This window comes from Mus caroli, unplaced genomic scaffold, assembly GCF_978045245.1.
Source record: "Mus caroli unplaced genomic scaffold, Mus_caroli_1 scaffold_3, whole genome shotgun sequence".
Taxonomy (NCBI): domain Eukaryota; kingdom Metazoa; phylum Chordata; class Mammalia; order Rodentia; family Muridae; genus Mus; species Mus caroli.
In genome coordinates this window covers 53,322,450-53,342,637 of record NW_028227258.1, presented here as the reverse complement: position 1 = coordinate 53,342,637, position 20,188 = coordinate 53,322,450, and the positions used below count along the sequence as shown (strand labels likewise).

The 20,188-nt window shown below is 38.6% G+C and overlaps 1 protein-coding gene across 1 annotated transcript in view; it reads left to right on the top strand.

Annotated features, from left to right (window-relative positions):
* Positions 1-2,863: 2,863 nt before the first annotated feature.
* Lrif1 (ligand dependent nuclear receptor interacting factor 1) overlaps positions 2,864-20,188 on the top strand; it is a 46,965-nt gene continuing 29,640 nt past the window's right edge. The window contains exon 1 of the mRNA XM_021159037.3: positions 2,864-3,013. Within this exon, the coding sequence (XP_021014696.1) occupies positions 2,966-3,013 (48 nt within the window). The 5' untranslated portion in view covers positions 2,864-2,965. The remainder of the gene's footprint in view (positions 3,014-20,188) is intronic.

The following is a 20,188-nucleotide window of genomic DNA, read 5'->3' as shown; positions in this document are numbered from 1 at the left end:
CATGGAATCTATAGATTGCTTTTGGGAAGATGGGCATTAATACTATATTAATCCTGCAAATCCATGAGCATGGGAGATCTTTCCATCTTCTGAGGTCTTCTTTGATTTCTTCAGAGACTTGCTGTTTTTGTTGTACAGATCTTTCACTTGCTTGGTTAGAGTCACACGAAGATATTTTATGTTATTTGTGAATATTGTGAGGGGTGCCCTTTCCCTAATTTCTTTCTCAGCCATTTATCCTTTGAATAAAGGAAGGCTAAAGATTTGTTTGAGTTAATTTTATATCCATCCACTTTATTGAAGTTGTTTATCAGGTTTAGGAGTTCTCTAGCAAACTTTTTGGGGTCACTTAAGTTTATTATCATATCATCCATAAATAAATAGTGATATCTTCACTTCTTAGGCTCCAGAGAACCGAATAACCCTATCATAAATTGGGGTAAAGAACTAAACGAATAATTCTCAACTGAGGAATATCAAATGGCCAAGAAGTAGACAACATCCTTAGTCATCAGGGAAATGGAAATCAAATAACCCTGAAATTCCTCCTCATTCCAGTAGGAATGGCTAAGATGAAAATCTCAGGTGACAGCAGATGCTGGCAAGGATGTGGAGAAAGAGGAACACTCCTCCATTGTTGGTGTATTGCAAGCTGATACTTCCACTCCAGAAATCAGTCTGGTGGCTCCTCAGACAATTGGAAATAGTAATATCTGAGGACCCAGTTATACCAGTCCCGGGCATATACCTAAAAGTTGCTCCAACATATAACAAGTACACATGCTCCACTATGTTCTTAGCAGCCTTATTTCTAATAGACAGAAGCTGGAAAAAACCCAGATGGCCCTCAACAGAGGATGGTACATTTACACGATGGAATACTACTCAGTTATTAAAAAAAAAAAAAGACTTCATGAAATATGCAGGCAAATGGTTGGAACTAGAAATGATCATCCTGAGTGAGGTAACCCAGTCACAAAAGAACACACATGGTATGTGGTCACTGATAAGTGGCTATTAGGCAAAAAGTCTGAAATACCCACAATACAACTCACAGACCATATGAAGCTCTAAAAGAAGGAAGACCAAATGGTCAGTGCTTCAGTCCTACTTAGGAGGGGGAATGGAACAAAATAATCATGGGAAGTAGAGGGAGGGAGGGGTCTGGGGGGGAGAGGAGGAAGAGGGAAAGGGGGGAAGGATCAGGTGTGAGTAGAGACTGAGACCAGGAGAAGTACAGAGTGTCAGGAGAACAGAGCTGTGTAGCAATGGGGGATGGGGAACTGAGAGTGGCCACTAGAAAGTTCCTATTGCCAAGGAAGCAAGAGGTTCCCAGGATCCAACTGGTATGACATTAGCTGAAATACCCAACAAAGGGGAGATTGAACCTATAGAAACCCTAGCCAGTGATTAGACACAGCCCCTGGTTGAGGGTTGGGGCCACCCACTCATCTCAAAAACATCAACCCAGAATTGCTCCTGTCTAAATGAAATTCAGGGACAAAAAGGTAGAACAGATACTGAAGGAAAGGCCATCCAGAGACTGCCCCACCTGGGGATCCAGCCTATCTTCAGACACCAAAGCCAGACACTATTGCTGATTCCAAGAAGCACTTGCTGACAGGAGCCAGGTGTAGCTGTTCCCTGAGAGGCTCTGTCAGAGCCTGACCAATACAGATGCAGATGCTTGCAGCCAAGCATTGGACTAAGCATGGAGATCCCAATGGAAGAGTTAGGGGAAGGTCTGAAGGAGCTGAAGGTGTTTGCAACTCCATAGGAAGAACAACAGTATCAACCAACCAGACCCCTCAGAGCTCCCCGAGAATAAACCATTAACCAAAGAGTACACATGGAGGGACCCATGGCTCCAGCTGCATACGCAGCAGAGGATTTTTTGTCTGGCATCAATGGGAGGAGAAGCCTTTGTTCCTGTGGAGGCTCCATGCCTCAACAAAGGGGAATTCCAGGGTGGTGAGGTAGGAATGGGTGGGTGGGTGGTAGAGCACCCTCATAGAAGCAGGGGGCGGGGGAATAGTGAATTTGGGGCAGAAAAATAGGAAGGGGGATAAATAACCCATAAAAAAAGAAAAGTGTAAAATCAAGAGTATGGATAGAATTTTGAATAATACCCGTGGATTAAATATATTTATTGTTCCTGATCAAGCACATTGCAAGTAGCCTATTCATATTTGATGAAATTGGACAGGTTATAAAAGTTATTTTATATTATTCTTCAGTTGGTATTATGCTGGCTGCTGGCCTAACCTGAAGAAGCCATGGGTTCTCCAAACTGACTAAACCAAAATAGTGGCACACAAGCCTTTAATGCCAGCACTCCAAAACTGGAAGTAGAAACATGAGTTGAAAGTCATCTTTAGCCTCAATCCAGTTACTGACCAACCTGAGCTACACAAGATATTTCGTCCTTTTGATTTTGAGAACTCTTTAAGGTACATGTGTGGAGAAACCTAATCTTCATAAGGTACATGTCGATAAATTGTTAGTAATTAAGATATAAAATATAATTGCTAGATGTCTAAATGAAAAGCTACTATGTACTTGCTTGCCTTTTCCAACTTAAGTTGAAAAGCACTCTTTTACTCTGTTTTACAAAGTTAAATGTTTGTTCTATGATCACAGCTCAAAATTGCCCCACCTGGTTGACTAAAAGCAGTCTGCAGCAGCAGCTTACCTCTGGCTCCAGCTCTGGGGCTGAAAGGTTTGGCAGCAAAGACCTCAAGGATGTCTCCGCCTACATCCCTAACCAGTCTTCTACTTATGCGTGTTTCCCAGGCAACCTACTTCAGCCGCTATCTCGCGGGATCCGCAGTTTCCGGGCGTGATGTCACAACCGAAGCTACAATAGCTGGTGCAGGACTTTGACTTGGGAGCTGTGTACTTGAGCGTTCCTAGATCGTTAGATCCGGAGCTCACTCTCCCAAGCACTTTGCATCGCTTGGCTGTCATGGCTGGCGGGACCCGCGCAAGGAGCAGGGCAAACAAGGCAAAGCCGGTGAGTACCGCTGGCGCTGAAGGACCAGCTGACTGTGCAGCTTGAGTGAGCGGCAGAGGCTCTCGGATCTTCACTGGTCAAGAGAACCTCCTGTGGAAAAGCGTGTAAAGAGTAAACCAATTTTTTTTTTACTATAAAGAAATGAAGAATGCCTGAAGTGAAGATATGCCAGTTACTCTGATCAGTGCATATTGCATAATGTATTGAAATGTCACACTGCCCCTGAAACATACAATTACTGTGCCAGCTGAAATATATTTACAATACAATAGGATGTGAATAACTACATAAAATTTAAATGCCAATTCATAAGTTGACAAAGGATGTTAGTGGACATTTCTCCTCAGAAAGTACATAAATAGTGAAGATGAAAACAAACCCTTAGTCATAGGAAAATGCAAATCATGGAGTCCAGCTTATTCACTAGGATGGCTGTGATTTTTAAATATTGCATAACAGCCAGTATGGGGAAGAATTTGAACAGCTACATGTTTTGGCTGAGATCATAAATGAAATATCTACTATTGGAAACAGGTTAGCAGTTTTGCAAAAACTAAATGAAAAATTTACCATTTGACCCAGCAGTTGTAAAGACATGAAAACAAGATGGTTTTTTTTTTTGCTTGTTTTTCTTAACATTTATTTTTATTTTTGAGACAATAATATAATTAAAACATTGTCCCCTTCACTCTCTTCTTTAAAACCTTCCATAAACCCCTCCCAATTCTGCTTCAAATTCATGAACCTCTTTTCAACAAATTGTCTTTATTTATACACATACCTAATCAATCCATAAAATGTTATTTCTTTGAATGTTTTTGAGATAAGGTTTTATGTGTAGTTCAGGCTTGTCTTGAACTTTCTGGGTACGTAAAGATGACCTTAAACTGTTGATTCTCCTTCTCCATGTCCCTGTGCTGTGATTTCAAGTATATACCACCATGTCTGGCAGCTTCCCAAACAAAACTTTCTACTAGTGTGTTCATAGTAGCAGCATTTCCAGTGGCCCAAAGTGAAACAGTCCAAATGCCCACCAACTGGTGAAATGCATTAAGATACCATACTATACATGAATAAATGATGCATTGGCACATGCAACAACTGGACCTGAGTTCAGAAGCATATTGATAAAAAGGATTAGGCAAACACAAAACATTCCAACAGTTTAAGTGTATATGCACTGTCAGGTATAGTTTATTCCACTGAAGTAGAATGCAAAATTATTACCAAGAGCTTAGGAGAGGGATAAAAGGTAATTGCCCACTGGTAAATATTGTGGATAAATAAAAATGTATAGTCAATAAAAACCATGTGTTGGCCAGGCGTGGTGGTGCACACATTAATCCCAGCACTTGGGAGGCAGAAGCAGGCGGATCTCTGAGTTCGAGGCCAGCCTGGTCTACAAAGTGAGTTCCAGGACAACCAAGGCTACACAGAGAAACCCTGTCTTGAAAAACAAAACAAAACAAAACAAAAAACAAACAAACAAACCCAAAAAACAAAAAAAACAAAAAACACAAAACAAAACATGTGTTGGTTGCTCTGAAGAACTCCCATTAATGCAAGTGAGTCACGGTCATTGATTGAAACCACACTTTTTAGTGTAGATATTTACTCCTTGGGAGGTATTCTTTCATGTTTAAAAATGGTTTGTTTTTAAATAGTTTTAGAGAGCCAGGAAAAACTAAACAGGAACTGGAAACTTTGCATTTACCCTCTTACCTCCAACCATTTTCCCCCATATTGTTAGTATGGTATATTCCTGTGGTTTACTTGTTACAATTTATAGGCCAATAATGATACAAATGTTTACTCTTGGTGTTATTATATGCTATGTTTATTTTTACCAATCCATGAATACATTTACATTTATAAACATAAGTAATGTATGTATTTACTATTACAAAATCATTGTTTCATTGCTGTAAAAATCTTCTATGCCTACTTATTCATTCTTCCTTTTCCTTTGAGCATGGCAACCATAGCTCTTTTAATACCTCTATAATTTTGCCTTTATCAGCATGCCATGTAGTTGGAATTATGAAGCACACAGGCTTTCAGATAACCTCTAGCTAGCAATATCTACTTGATTCTTCCATGACTTTTTACAGTTGGATGTGTCATTTTAAAACTTCCATCATTTGGCTATGTCATATTTCCTTAGTCATTTGCCTATTGGAAAACATCCTGGTTGTTTCTGAATTTTTACAATTATAAGGAAAGTGGTTATGAAGGCATGTATTTAAGGTTTAGTATGATACTGCGTGACATTATTCCTGGGAAGACATGAACAACTTGCCTCAGCTAGGGAACTGATAACAGAACAAAGAACAGCTATCCCAAAACTCCAACTTGGTGAGTTTCATTGGAGTTACTTAGAGGAGTGTGTGTGAATGATTGCTTACAAGAGGAAAATGATTCAAAGACAGAAGCATCAATAAAAGCCCAAACCAACATAAGTGGAAGCTTATGAAAGTAGGAAAGCTGGAGCACACTTCATAGCCTGCTGGCTGCTCAACAGGTTCCAAGTAGTTCCATTTGTCTGAATTTCTTCTAGGTAGTTGGGCTGCTCTGTGCTACTCTCAGGCAGCTAGGCTGCTCTCTGATACTTCCAGGAAGCTTTACTGGTATGAATTTTCTAGACAGCTCCATTTTCCTGAGAGTGGTTATTAGCAATCTTTACTGCTTTTATACATTTGGGAAGGAGGCACCTAGTGAATCTGGTTAGTTTCAGGAACTTCCTGAAACTCTTTGAGTTTACTTTGTGAGTTTAAGACCATCTCTGGAGGATAAAATGTTTCACCTCCTCTTAGTTAATACCCAGTTGTTTAACCTTCCTGTAAATACTGTGTCTTAAAATATCATCTGATGTCTTAAGGAATTTCCCTCCAAGATTGAGACTTTTAATCTCAGAATAAACTATTATATGGCATGTGGACACAAGTTTTCAATTTATGTAAATACCCAGAAGATTTATTTCAAACCAAATCAACCAAATAAACAAAGAAAAATTCATTTCAAACTTTTATTTTCAGAGTAACTATAAAGTTCTGTGCTCACTATGTCTAGTATCTCTTCATATTTTCACTATCATTTATTTTTGCCTATTGATTTTGGCCATTGTAATAGGTGGGAAGTAGTAAATAATACTTCTTTTAATTTATTAATTGACCAGATGCAATGATATGAGTGTTTTTTGTTCCTTCACAATTCACATCTGCAAAAGTAAGAACCAATGTGATGCTATTAAGAAGTAGCGGCCGTAGACCATGATTAGACTGTGAGCTGTCTGCCCTCATGAGACTTGTTCTTCCACTCAACTCCATCTGAGAGCAGAACAACAAAAGTTCATGTTAGAGTTAGATAGCAGCCATCATAAGATTTTAGTTTCCCCACATTGTATTTCTTAGTTTCTGGAATTAGAGGGAATTTCTCTTTGTAAATTATCTAGTCTAAATTGTAACTGATTCAGAAATAGACTAAAGAATGGTCTATATAACTTTTTTAATGAGAGTTCTACTCAGATCTTTGCCATTTTTACATTAAATATATATTTATAGTCATTCAGGTATCCCTATCCACATACCTCTTCCTTCAATGTTTTGTCATAAATTTCAAAATTCCATTTCTTCCAAGTACCTGACAGGGAGGCCAATTGGATATATTCCATGAATCCTTATACAATTATATATATGCCCATTTCTTCTTCTCCTCTTCACCCTCCTCTTCCTCCTCCTCTTCCTCCTTCTTCTTCTTTCTTCTTTCTTCGTTTTTTTTTGGTGTTTTTTCTAAATTACATATTTTCTTTATTAACATTTCAAATGTTATCCCCTTTCCTGGTTTCCCCTCTGAAAATCCCCTATCCCCCCCTACTCCCCCCTCCCCCACACACTCCTGCTTCCTAGTCCTGGCATTCCCCTACAGGGACCCTGTGCTCAGTCTAATGATTGCCTGAAAGCATTTATCTCTGTATTTGTCAGGTACTGGAAAAGCCCCTTCCCCCAGGAGACCTCTATGTCAAGCTCCTGTCAGCAAGCACTTCTTGTCATCCACAATAGTGTCTAGGTTTGAGGACTGTATATGAGATGGATCCCCAGGTGGGGCAGTCTCTGGGCCTTTCCTTCAGTCTCTGATCCATACTTTCTCTCCATAACTCCTTCCATGGGTATTTTGTTCCCCCTTCTAAGAAGGACAGAAGGATTCACATTTTGGTCTTCCTTTTTCTTGAGCTTCGTGTGGTTTGTGAATTGTATCATAGGTATTCTGCGCTTCTGGCCTACTATCCACTTTTGAGTGCATACCTTGTGTGTTCTTTTGTGATTGAGTAACCTCACTCAGGATGATATTTTCTAGTTCTATTCCTTTGCCTAAGAATTTCATAAATTCATTGTTTTTAAAAGCTAAGTAATACTCAATTGTGTAAATATGCCACATTTTCTGTATCCATTCTTTGTTGAGGGACATCTGGGTTCTTTCCAGCTTCTGGCTATTACAAATAAGGCTGCTGTGAACTTGGTGGAGCATGTGCCCTTATTATGTGTTGAAGCATCTTCTGGGTACATGCCAAGAAGTGGTATTGCTGGGTCCTCAGGTAGTACTGTGTCCATTTTTCTGAGGAAACGTCAAACTGATTTCAAGAGTGGTTGTGCCAGCTTGCAATCCCATCAGCAATTGAGGAGTGTTCCTTTTTCTCCATATCCTAGCCAGCATCTGCTCTCAGATCTTAAATTTTTTATCTTAGCCATTCTGACTGGTGTGAGGTGGAATCTCAGGGTTGTTTTGATTTGCATTTCCCTGATGATTAAGGATGTTGAACATTTTTTCAGGTGCTTCTCAGCCACTCGATATTCCTCAGGTGAGAATTCTTTGTTTAGTTCTGAGCCCCATTTTTTAATGGGGTTATTTGATTTTCTGGAGTCCACCTTCTTGAGTTCTTTATACATATTGGATATTAGTCCCCTATCTGATTTAGGATTGTTAAAGATCCTTTCCCAATCTGTTGGTGGCTTTTTTTTTTTTTTTGTCTTATTGACGGTGTCTGCCTTACAGAGGCTTTGTAATTTTATGAGGTCCCATTTGTTGATTCTTGATCTTACAGCACAAGCCATTGCTGTTCTATTCAGGAATTTTTCCCCTGTGCCCATACTTTCGAGGCTTTACCCCACTTTCTCCTCTATAAGTTTGAGTGTCTGTGGTTTTATGTGGAGGTCCTTGATCCACTTGGACTTGATCTTTGTACAAGGAGATAAGAATGGGTTGATTTACATTCTTTTACATGCTAACCACCAGTTGAACCAGCACCATTTGTTAAAAATGCTGTCTTTTTTCCACTGGATGGTTTTAGCTCCTTTGTTAAATATCAAGTGATGGTATGTGTGTGGGTTCATTTCTGGATCTTCAATTCTATTCCATTGATCTTCCTGCCTTTCTCTGTACCAATTCCATTCCGTTTTTATCACTATTTCTCTGTAATAGAGCTTGAGGTCAGGAATGGTGATTCCCTCAGAGGTTCTTTTATTGTTGAAAATAGTTTTTGCTGTCCTGGGTCTTTTGTTATTCCAAAAGAATTCACAAATTGCTCTTTCTAACTCTATGAAGAATTGAGTTAGAATTTTGATTGGGATTGCAGTGAATTTGTAGATTGCTTTCGTCAAGATGACCATTTTTACTATATTAATTGTGCCAGTCCATGAGCATGGGAGATCTTTCCATCTTCTGAGATCGTCTTTGATTTCTTTCTTCAGACACTTGAAGTTTTTGTCATATAAATCTTTCACTTCTTTACTTTGAATTACTCCAAGGTATGTAATATTATTTGTGGCTATTGTGAAGGGTGTTGTTTCCCTAATTTCTTTCTCAGCCTGTTTATCCTTGGAGTAGAGCAAGGCCACTGATTTGAGTTAATTTTATATTCGGCCACTTTGCGGGAGTTGTTTGTCACCTCTTGGAATTTTATGGTGGAATTTTTGGGGTCACTTAATATATGATCGTATCATTTGAAAATAGTGATATTTTGATGTCTTTCTTTCCAATTTGTTTCCCTTTGACATCCTTTTCTTGCCCTAGCTAGAACTTGGAGTACTATATTGAGTAGATAGGGAGAGAGTGGGCAGCCTTGATTTTAGTGGGATTGCTTTAAGGTTCTCTCCATTTAGTTTGATATTGGCTACTGGTTTGCTGTGTATTGATTTTACTATGTTTAGGTATGGGCCTTTAATTTCTGATCTTTCCAAGACTTTAAACATGAAGGGATGCTGAATTTTGTTAAATGCTTTCTAGCATGTAATGAGATGATCATTTGGGTTTTTAACTTGAGTTTGTTTACATAGTGGATTAAGTTGATGAATTTCCATATATTGAACCATCCCTGCATCCCTGGGATGAAGCCTACTTGATGGTGGTGAATGATCATTTTGATGTGTTCGTGGATTCGGTTGGCAAGAAGTTTACTGAGTATTTTTGCATCAGTGTTCATGAAGGAGATTGGCATTAAGTTCTCTTTCTTTGTTTGGTCTTTGTGTGGTTTAGGTATCAGAGTAATTGTGGTTTCATAGAAAGAATTGGGTAGTGTTCTTTCTGTTTCTATTTTGCGGAATAGTTTGAAGAGTATTGGTATTAGTTCTTTAAAGATCTGATAGAATTTTGCACTAAACCCATCTGTTCCTGGGCTTTTTTGGTTGGGAGACTTTTAATGACTGCTTCTATTTCTTTAGGGGTTATGGAACCGTTTAGATGGTTTATCTGATCCTGTTTTAACTTTAGCACTTGTATGTGTCTAGAAAATTGTCCATTTCATCCAGATTTTCCAATTTAGTTGAATATAAACTTTTGTAGTAGGATCTGATGATTTTTTGAGTTTCCATGTTTTCTGTTGTTATGTCTCCCTTTTTCATTTTGGATTTTATTAATTTAGATACTGTCTCTGAGCCCTCTGGCTACTCTGGCTAAGGGTTTCTCTATCTTGTTGATTTTCTCAAAGAAACAGCTCCTGGTTTTGTTGATTCTTTATATAGTTCTCTTTGTTTCTATTTGGTTGATTTGAGAACTGAGTTTGATTATTTCCTGCAGACCACTCCCCTTGGGTGTGTTTACTTCTTTTTGTTCTAGAGCTGTTAGTTGTGCTGTCAAGCTGCTAGTGTAAGCTCTCTCCAGTTTCTTTTTGGCGTCACTTAGAGGTATGAGTTTTCCTCGTAGGACTACTTTCATTGTGTCCCATATGTTTGGGTATGTTTCATTAAATTCTAAAAAGCCATTAATTTCTTTCTTTATTTCTTCTTTGACCAAGTTATCATTGAGTAGATTGTTGTTCACTTTCCCTGTCTACGTGTGTTTTCCGTTGTTTTTGTTGGAACTTTAGACCAGTCTTAGTCCACATAATCTGATAGGGCACATGGGATTGATTCAGTCTTCTTTTATCTGTTGAGGCCTATTTTGTGGACAATTATATAGTCAATTTTGGAGAAGGTACCATGAGGTGCTGAAAAGAAAGTATATTCTTTTGCTTTAGGATGAAATGTTCAATAAATATCTGTTATATCTATTTGGTTCATAACTTCTGAGTTATGAACCAAATAGATATAACTATATATGAGTTTCACTGTGTCTTTTTAGTTTCTGTTTTCATGATCTGTCCATTGCTCAAAGTGGGGTGTTAAAGTCTTCCACTATTATTGTGTGGGGTGCAATGTGTGCTTTGAGCTTTACTAAAGTTTCTTTTATGAGTGTGGATGCCCTTGCATTTGGAGCATAGATATTCAGAATTGAGAGTTCATCTTGGTAGATTTTTTTCCTTTGACCAATATGAAGTGTTTTTCCTTATCCTTTTTGATAATTTTTGGTTGAAAGTTGATTTTATTTGATATTAGAATGTTGACTCCAGCTTGTTTCTAGGGACAATTTGCTGGGAAAATTGTATTCCAACCTTTTACTCTGAGGTAGTGTTTGTCTTTGTCATTGAGGTGTGTTTCCAGTATGCAGCAAAATGCTGGGTCTTGTTCATGTATCTAGTCTTATAGTCTATGTCTTTTTATTGGGGAATTGAGTCCATTGATGTTAAGAGATATTAAGGACAAGTGATTGTTATTCCCTGTTATTTTTGTTGTTTGGGGGGCCATTATGTTTGTGTTCCTATCTCCTTTTGGATTTGTTGAAAGATTACTTTCTTCCTTTTTTAGGTTGTACTTTCCCTCCTTGTGTTGGTGTTCTCCATCTATTATCCTTTGTAGGGCTAAATTTGTGGAGAGATAGTGTTAACTTGGTTTTGTCATGGATTATCTTGGTTTCTCCATCTACGGTAATTGAGAGTTTTGCTGGGTATAGTAGCCTGGGCTGGTGTTTGTGTTCTCTTAGGGTCTTTCAGACATATACCCAGGATATTTTGGTTTTCATAGTCTCTGGTGAGAAGTCTGGTATAATTATGAGAGATCTGCCTTTATATGTTACTTGACCTTTTTCCCTTACTGCTTTCAATATTCTTACTTTGTTTAGTGCATTTGGTGTTTTGGTTTTATATGACAGGAGGGATTTTTTTTCTGGTCCAATCTATTTGGAGTTCTGTAGGCTTCTTGCATGTTCATAGGCATCTCTTTCTTTAGGTTAAGGGGGGTTTCTCCTATAATTTTGTTGAAGATATTACTGACTCTTTAATTTGGGAATCTTTGCTCTTTTCTCTACCTATTTCCCTAGTTTGGTCTTTTCATTGTGTCCTGGATTTCCTGGATGTTTTTCGATAGGAGCTTTTTGCACTTTCTTTGACTGTTGTGTCAACGTTTTGTTGTAGTTTTTGTTGTTGTTGTTTTGTTGTTCAAGGGAGTCAATAATTTTAATATTTTAAAATTTACTTTTTAAATGAATAGTCATATTCTGTAGCAAATTTTACACTTTTTTCTTTTTTTTATTTAAACATTTTTTTATTAGATATTTTCTTCTTATACAATTCAAATGCTATCCTGAAAGTATACCTTCCCCGCCCTACTCCCCAACCCACCCACTCCTTATTTCCTGGCCCTGACATTTTCCTGTACTGGGGCATATAATCTTTGCAAGACTAAGGGCCTCTCCTCTGAATGATGGCTGATTAGGCCATCTTCAGCTACACATGCAGCTAGAGACACAAGCTCAGGGGATACTGGTTAGTTCATATTGCTGTTTCTCCTATAGGGTTACAGACCCCTTCAGCTCCTTGGATACTTTCTCTAGCGTCATCATTGGGGACCCTGTGTTCCGTCCAATAGATGACTGTGAGCATCCACTTCTCTATTTGCTAGGCACTGGCATAGCCTCATATGAGATAGCTATATCAAGGTCCCTTCAGCAAAATCTTGCTGGCATATGCAATAGTGTCTGAGTTTGGTGGCTGATTATAGTATGGATCCCTGGGTGGGATAGTCTCTGAATAGTCCTTCCTTTCCTCTTAGCTCCAATCTTTTTCTCTGTAACTCCTTTCATGGGTATTTTGTACCTCATTCTAAGGAGGAACAAAGTATCCACACTTTGGTCTTCCTTCTTCTTGAGTTTCATGTGTTTTGTAAATTGTATCTTATGTCTTGGGTATTCTAAGTTTCTGGGCTAATATCCACTAATGAGTGAGTGCATATCATGTGGGTTCTTTTGTGATTGGGTTACCTCACTCAGGATGATATCCTCCAGATCCATCCATTTGCCTAAGAATTTCATAAATTCATTGTTTTTAAAAGCTGAGCAGTACCCCATTGTGTAAATAAATGTACCACATTTTCTGTATCCATTCTTCTGTTGAAGGACATCTGTGTTCTTTCTAGCTTCTGGCTATTATAAATAAGGCTGCTATGAACATAGTGGAACATTTGGAACACATTCTGGATATATGCCCAGGAGAGGTATTGCTGGATCCTCAGGTAGTACTATGTTCAATTTTCCAAGGATCCAGCAGACTGATTTCCAGAGTGGTTGTACCACCTTGAATTCCCACCATAAATGGAGGAGTGTTCCTCTTTTTCCACATCCTCCCCAGCATCTGCTGTCACCTGAATTTTTAATCTTCACCATTCTGACTCCTGTGAGGTGGAATGTTAGGGTTGTTTTAATTTGCATTTCCCTGATTATTAAAGGATGCTGAACATTTTTTCAGGTGCTTCTCAGCCATTCCTCAGGTGAGAATTCTTTGTTTAACTCTGAGACTCATTTTTTAATGTGGTTATTTGATTTTCTGGAGCCCATCGTCTTGTTTACTTTATATATATTGGATATTAGTCCCCCTATCTGATTTAGGATTGGTAAAATCCTTTCCCAATCTGTTGGTGGCCTTTTTGTCTTATTGACAATGTCTTTTGCCTTAAAGAGGCTTTGCAATTTTATGAAGTACCATTTATCAACTCTCAATCTTATAGCACAAGCCATTGCTATTCTGTTCAGGAATTTTTTTTCCCTGTACTCATATCTTCGAGGCTTTTCCCCACTTTCTCCTCTATAAGTTTTAGTGTCTCTGGTTTTATGTGGAGTTCCTTGATCAACGTAGATTTGAGCTTTTTAAAGGAGATAAGAATGGATTAATTCACATTCTTCTACTTGATAACTGCCAGTTGTGTCAGCACCATTTGTTAAAAATTATGTCTTTTTTCCACTGGATGGTATTAGCTCCCATGTCAAAGATCAAGTGACCATAGGTGTGGATTCATCTCTGGGTCTTCAATTCTATTCCATTAATCTACCTGTATGTCGCAGTACCATTACCTTGCAGTTTTTATCACAATTGCTCTGTAGTACAGCTTGAGGTCAAGCATGGTGATTCCAACAGAGGTTCTTTTATTGTTGACAATAGTGTTTGCAATCCTAGTTTTTTTGTTATTCCAGATGAAATTGCAAATTGCCCTTTCTAACTCAGTTAAGAATTGAGTTGGAATTTTGATGGGAATTGCATTGAATCTGTAGATTGCTTTCGGCAAGATAGACATTTTTACTATATTAATCTTGTCAATCAATGAGCATGGGAGATCTTTCCATCTTCTGAGATCTTCTTTGATTTCTTTCTTCAGAGGCTTGAAGTTCTTATCATATAGATCTTTTACTTCCTTAGTTAGAGTCACACCAAGGTATTTTATGTTATTTTTTTGACTATTGTGAAGGGTGTTGTTTCCCTAATTCCTTTCTCAGCCTGTTTATCCTTTGTGTAGAGAAAAGCCACTGATTTCTTTGAATTAATTTTATATTCAGCTACTGCACTGAAGCTGTTTATCAGGTCTAGGAGATCTCTGGTGGAATTTTTAGGGTCACTTATATATACTATCATATCATCTGAAAATAGTGATATTTTGACTTCTTCATTTCTAATTTGTTTCCCCTTGATCTCCTTTTGTTGTTGAATTGCTCTGGCTAGGACTTCAAGTACTATGTTGAATAGGTAGTGAGAAAGTGGGCAGCCTTGTCTAATCCCTCATTTGAGTGGGATTTCTTCGAGTTTCTCTCCATTTAGTTTGATGTTGGCTACTGGTTTGCTGTATATTGCTTTTATTATGTTCAGGTATGGGCCTTGAATTTCTGATCTTTCCAAGACTTTATTATCAGTGGGTGTTGGATTTTGTCAAGTGCTTTCTCAGTATCTAACAAGATGATCATGTGGATTTTGTTTTTGAGTTGGTTTATATAGTGGATTACATTGATGGATTTTCGTATATTAAACCTTCCCTGAATCCCTGGGATGAAGCCTACTTGACCATGATGGATGATCATTTACATGTGTTCTTGGATTTGGTTTGTGGGAATTTTATTGAGTATTTTTGCATCTATATTCATAAGGGAAAGTAGTCTGAAGTTCTCTTTCTTTGCTGGTTTAGGTCTTTTTGTGGTTTAGGCATTAGAGTAATTGTGGCTTCATAGAAAGAATTTGGTAGAGTGCCTTCTGTTTCTATTTTTTTGGAAGAGTTTGAGAAGAATTAGAATTAGGTCTTCTTTGAGGTCTGGTAGACTTCTGCACTAAACCCATCTGGTCCTGGGCTTTTTTTGTTTTTTGTTTGTTTGTTTGTTTGTTTTTTGTTTTTGTTTGGAAATCGATTCATGACTGCTTCTATTTCTTTAGGGGATATAGGACTATTTAAATGATTGATGTTGATTTACCTTTGATACCGGATATCTTCTAGAAAGTTGTTCCTGTCATTCAGGATTTCCAGGTTTGTTGAATATAAACTTTTGTAGTAGGATCTGATGATGTTTTGGATTTCCTCATGTTCTGTTGTTATGTCTCCATTTTCATTTCTGATTTTGTTAATTAGGATACTGTCCCAGTGCCCTCTAGTTAGTCAGGCTAAGGGTTTGTTGATATTGTTGATTTTCTCGAAGAACCTGCTCCTGGTTTGGTTGATTCTTTGAATAGTTCTTTTTGTTTCCACTTGGTTGATTTCAGCCCTGAGTTTGATTATTTCCTGCTGTCTACTCCTCTTGTGTAAATTTGCTTCCTTTTGTTCTAGAGCTTTAAGGTGTGCTGTCAAGCTGCTACTGTATGCTCTGTCTAATTTCTTTTTGGAGGCACTCAGAGCTATGAGTTTTCCTCTTAGGAATGCTTTCATTGTGTCCCATAAGTTTGGGCATGTTGTGACTTCATTTTCATTAAACTTTTTAAAGTCTTTAATTTCTTTCTTGACCACAGTATCATTGAGTAGAGTGTTATTCAGCTTCTATGTGAATGTTGGCTTTCTATTATTTATGTTGTTATTGAAGATCAGCCTTAGTCTGTGGTGATCTGATAGGATGCATGGGATAATTTCAATATTTTTGTATCTGTTGAGGCCTATTTTGTGACCTTTATGTGGTCAGTTTTGGAGAAGGTACCATGAGGTGCTGAGAAGGAGGTATATCCTTTTGTTTTAGGATGAAATGTTCTGTAGACATCTGTAAAATCCATTTGTTTCATAACTTCTGTTAGTTTCAAAGTATCTCTGTTTAGTTTCTGTTTCCAGGATCTTTCCAAAGATGAGAGTGGTGTGTTGAAGTCTCCCACTGTTATTGTGTTAGGTGCAATGTATGCTTTGAGCTTTACTATACTTTTATAAATGAATGTGGCTGCCCTTGCATTTGGAGCATAGATATTGAGAATTGAGAGTTCATCTTGGAAGATTTTAATTTTAATGAGTATGAAGTGCCCCTTGTCTTATTTAATAACATTGGATTGGAAGTCAATTTTATTCGACATTAAAATGGCTATTCCAGCTTGTTTCTTCGGACCACTTGCTTGGAAAAAATTTTCCAGCCTTTTACTCTGAGGTAATTTCTGTCTTTTTCCCTGAGGTGGGTGGGTGTTCTGTATTGAGAAAAATGTTGGGTCCTGGTTACATAGCCAGTTTGTTAGTCTATGTCTTTTCATTTGGGAATTGAGTCCATTGATATTAAGAGATATTAAAGAAAAGTAATTATTATTTCCTGTTATTTTTCTGTCGTTAGAGTTGGGGTTCTGTTCTTGTGGCTGTCTTCTAGTAGGTTTGTTGAAGGATTACTATCTTGCTTTTTCCAGGGCATACTTTCCTTCCTTGTATTAGAATTTTGCCTTTATTATCCTTTGAAGGACTGGATTCGTGGAAAGATATTGTGTGTATTTGATTTTGTCATGGAATACCTTGGTTTCTCCATCTATGGTAATTGAGAGTTTTGCTGGTATAGTAGCCTGGGTTGGCATTTGTATTTTCTTAGGGTCTGTATAACATTTGTCCAGGATCTTCTGGCTTTCATAGTCTCTGATGAGAAGTCTGGTGTAATTCTAATTGGTCTGCCTTTATATGTTACTTGACCTTTTTCCCTTACTGCTTTTAATATTCTATCTTTATTTAGTGCATTTGTTGTTCTGATCATTGTATGTCTGGAGGAATTTCTTTTCTGGTCCAGTCTATTTGGAGTCCTGTAGGCTTCTTGTATTTTCATGGGCATCTCTTTCTTTAGGTGAGGGAAGTTTTCTTCTATTATTTTGTTGAAGATATTTGCTGGCCCGTTAAATTGAAAATCTTCATTCTCATGTACTCCTATTTTTGGTAGGTTGGGTCTTCTCATTGTGTCCTGGATTTCCTGGATGTTTTGAGTTAGGATATTTTGGATTTTGCATTTTCTTTGATTGTTATTTCCATGTTCTCTTTGGAATCTTCTGCACCTGAGATTTTTTTCTTCCATCTCTTGTATTCTGTTGCTGATGCTTGCATCTGTGGTTCCTGATTTCTTTCCTAGGGTTTCTATCTCCAGAGTTGTCTTCCTTTGTGTTTTCTTTATTGTTTCTACTTCCATTTTTAGATCTTGTATGGTTTTTGTTCACTTACATTACATGTTCAGTTGTGTTTTCCTGTAATTCTGTAAGAGATTTTTGTGTTTCCTCTTTAAGGACTTCTACCTGTTTAGCAATATTTTCCTGTAATTCTTTAAGAGCTTCTACCTGTTGAGCAGTGTTCTCCTGTATTTCTTTAAGTGAGTTATTAATGCCCGTCTCAAAATCCTCTACCACCATCATGAGATATGATTTTAAATCTGAGTCTTGCTTTTCGGGTGTGTTGGGGGTATCCAGGACTCGTTGTGGTGGGCTTATTGGGTTATGATGATGCCCAGTGATCTTGGTTTCTGTTAGTAAGATTCTTATGTTTGGCTTTCACCATCTGGTAATCTCTGGTTTTAGATGTTCTAGCTGTTTCTGGCTGGAGCTTGATCCTCCTGTGATTCTGTTAGCCTCTGTCAGCACTCCTGGGATTCCAACTCTCTCCTGAGTTCCAGTGGTCAGAGCACTCTCTGCAGGCAAGCTCTCTTCTTGCAAGGCAGGCGGCCAGAAGTCTGGAGTTCAGATACTCCTCTGAGTCCTGGGTTCAGAGCCCTCCCTGGAGACTCTCCCCTGGCAAGGAAGGTGCCCAGGGTTCTGTGTCTCAGCTCTGCCTCCTGGTCGAGGATGAAAGCCCTAAGGGATCCTGTCCAAGAAGCTCTTTTCCTTCTCCAGTCCACCTGCTCTCCTGCTTAAACTGGTCTCAGTGATCCCAAGATCCTGGGTGTGCTAGGGACTCCCCAGTTCCCACCCAAAATGTCATGGAGCTGGAGCCACCAGAAGGAATCCCAGCCTCTGGTTGGGTGGGGTTCCTTTGTCCCTGTTCCTACTGGCATAAGACCCTCCAGGTTTTTTTTGGAACTGATGTTGCATTCCACTCACCAGTGATCCCAAGATCCTGGGTGTGCTAGGGGGCCTGCAAAGTGGAGAGTCCTCTCGGTACCTTGGGACCCTCCACTGGGTTTGCGCTGAAGATCCAATGTTTTCTATAGTATCTTATGCACCTGAAATTCTCTCTTCTATCTCTTGGATTCTGTTGGTGATGCTTGCATCTCTGACACCTGACCTCTTTCCCAGGTTTTCTAACTCCAGAGTTGCCTCACTTTGTGATTTCTTTATTGTTCCTAGTTCTACTTTTAGATCCTTCATGGTTTTGTTTCTTTCCTTCACCAGTTTGATTGTGTTTTCATATAATTCTTTAAGGTATTTTTGGGGATTCCTCTTTAAGGGCTTCTACCTGTTTACCTGTGGTCTGTATTTGTTTATTTTTTTTCTTTTTTCTTTTCAGTTTTTTATTAGATATTTTCTTTATTTACATTTAAAATGTTATTCTTGTTCTTAGTTTCCCCTCCAAAAATCCCCTATTCCATTCCCTCTCCCCCTGCTCCCCACCCGACCCACTCTCATTTCTGATCAGGGGTTCCCCTATACTGGGGCATAGAACCTTCACAGGACCAAGGGCCTCTCCTCTCATTGATGACTGACAAGGCCATCCTCTGCTACATATATAGCTAGAACCACAAGTTCCACCATGTGTTTTCTTTGATTGGTGGTATAGTTCCAAGGAGCTCTGGGGGTACTGGTTAGTTCATATTGATGTTACTCTTATGGGACTTATACCCCTTTAGCTCCCTGGGTACTTTCTCTAGCTCATTCATTGGGGACCTTGTGCTCCGTCCAATGGATGACTGTAAGTATCCACTTCTGTATTTTCCAGTCACTGACTGGCAGAGCCTCACATGATACAGCTATATCAGGCTCCTCTCAGCAGACTCTTGTTGGCATCTGCCTACTGTCTGTTTTTGGTGGTTGTTTATAGAATGGATACCCAAGTGGGGCAGTCTCTGGATGGTTGTTTCTTCAGGCTCTGCTCCAAACTTTGTCTCTGTACCTCCTTCCTTGGGTATATTCTTCCCCATTCTAAAAAGGATTCTGAGCTTCTGGGCTTATATCCACTTATCAGTGAGTGCGTATCATGTATGCTTTTTTTTGTGATTGGGTTACCTCACTCAGGATGATATCCTCCAGATCATCCATTTGCCTAAGAGTTTCATAAATTCATTGATTTTTAATAGCTGAGTAGTACCCCATTGTGTAAATGTACCACATTTTCTGTATCCTTTCCTCTGTTGAGGGAAATCTGGTTTCTTTCCAGCTTCTGGATATTATAAATAAGGCTACTATGAACGTAGTGGAACACGTGTCCTTATTACATGGTGGAGCATCTTCTAGGTATATGTCCAGGAGTGGTATTGCTGGACCTTCTAGTAGAACTCTGTCCAATTTTTTGAGTAACCACCAAATTGATTTTCAGAGTGGTTGTACCAGCTTGCAGTCCCACCAGCAATGGAGGAGTGTTCCTCTTTCTCCACATCCTCAGAAGCATCTGTTGTCACCTGAGTGTTTGATCTTAGCCATCTGTCTCGTGTGAGGTGGAATCTCAGGATTATTTTTATTTGCATTTCCTTGATGATTAATGTTGAAACATTAATGATGAAAAATGTTGAACATTTTTTAGGTGCTTCTCAGTCTTTCAGTATTCCTCAGTTGAGACTTCTTTGTTTAGCTCTGTGCCACATTTTTTAATAGAGTTGTTTAGTTTTCTAGAGTCTGAATTCTTGGGTTCTTCATATATATTGGACATTAGTCCCCTATCAGATTTAGAATTGGTAAAGATCTTTTCCCAATCTGTTGGTTGCCTTTTGGTCTTATTGACACTGACCTTTGCCTTACAGAAGCTTTGCAATTTTATAAGGTCCCATTTGTCAATTCTTGATTTTACAGCACAAGCCATTGCTATTTTATTCAAGAATCTTTCCCCTGTACCCATGTGCTCGAGGCTCTTCCCCACTTTCTCCTCTATAAGTTTCAGTGTCTCTAGTTTTATGTGGAGTTCCTTGTTCCACTTAGACTTGAGC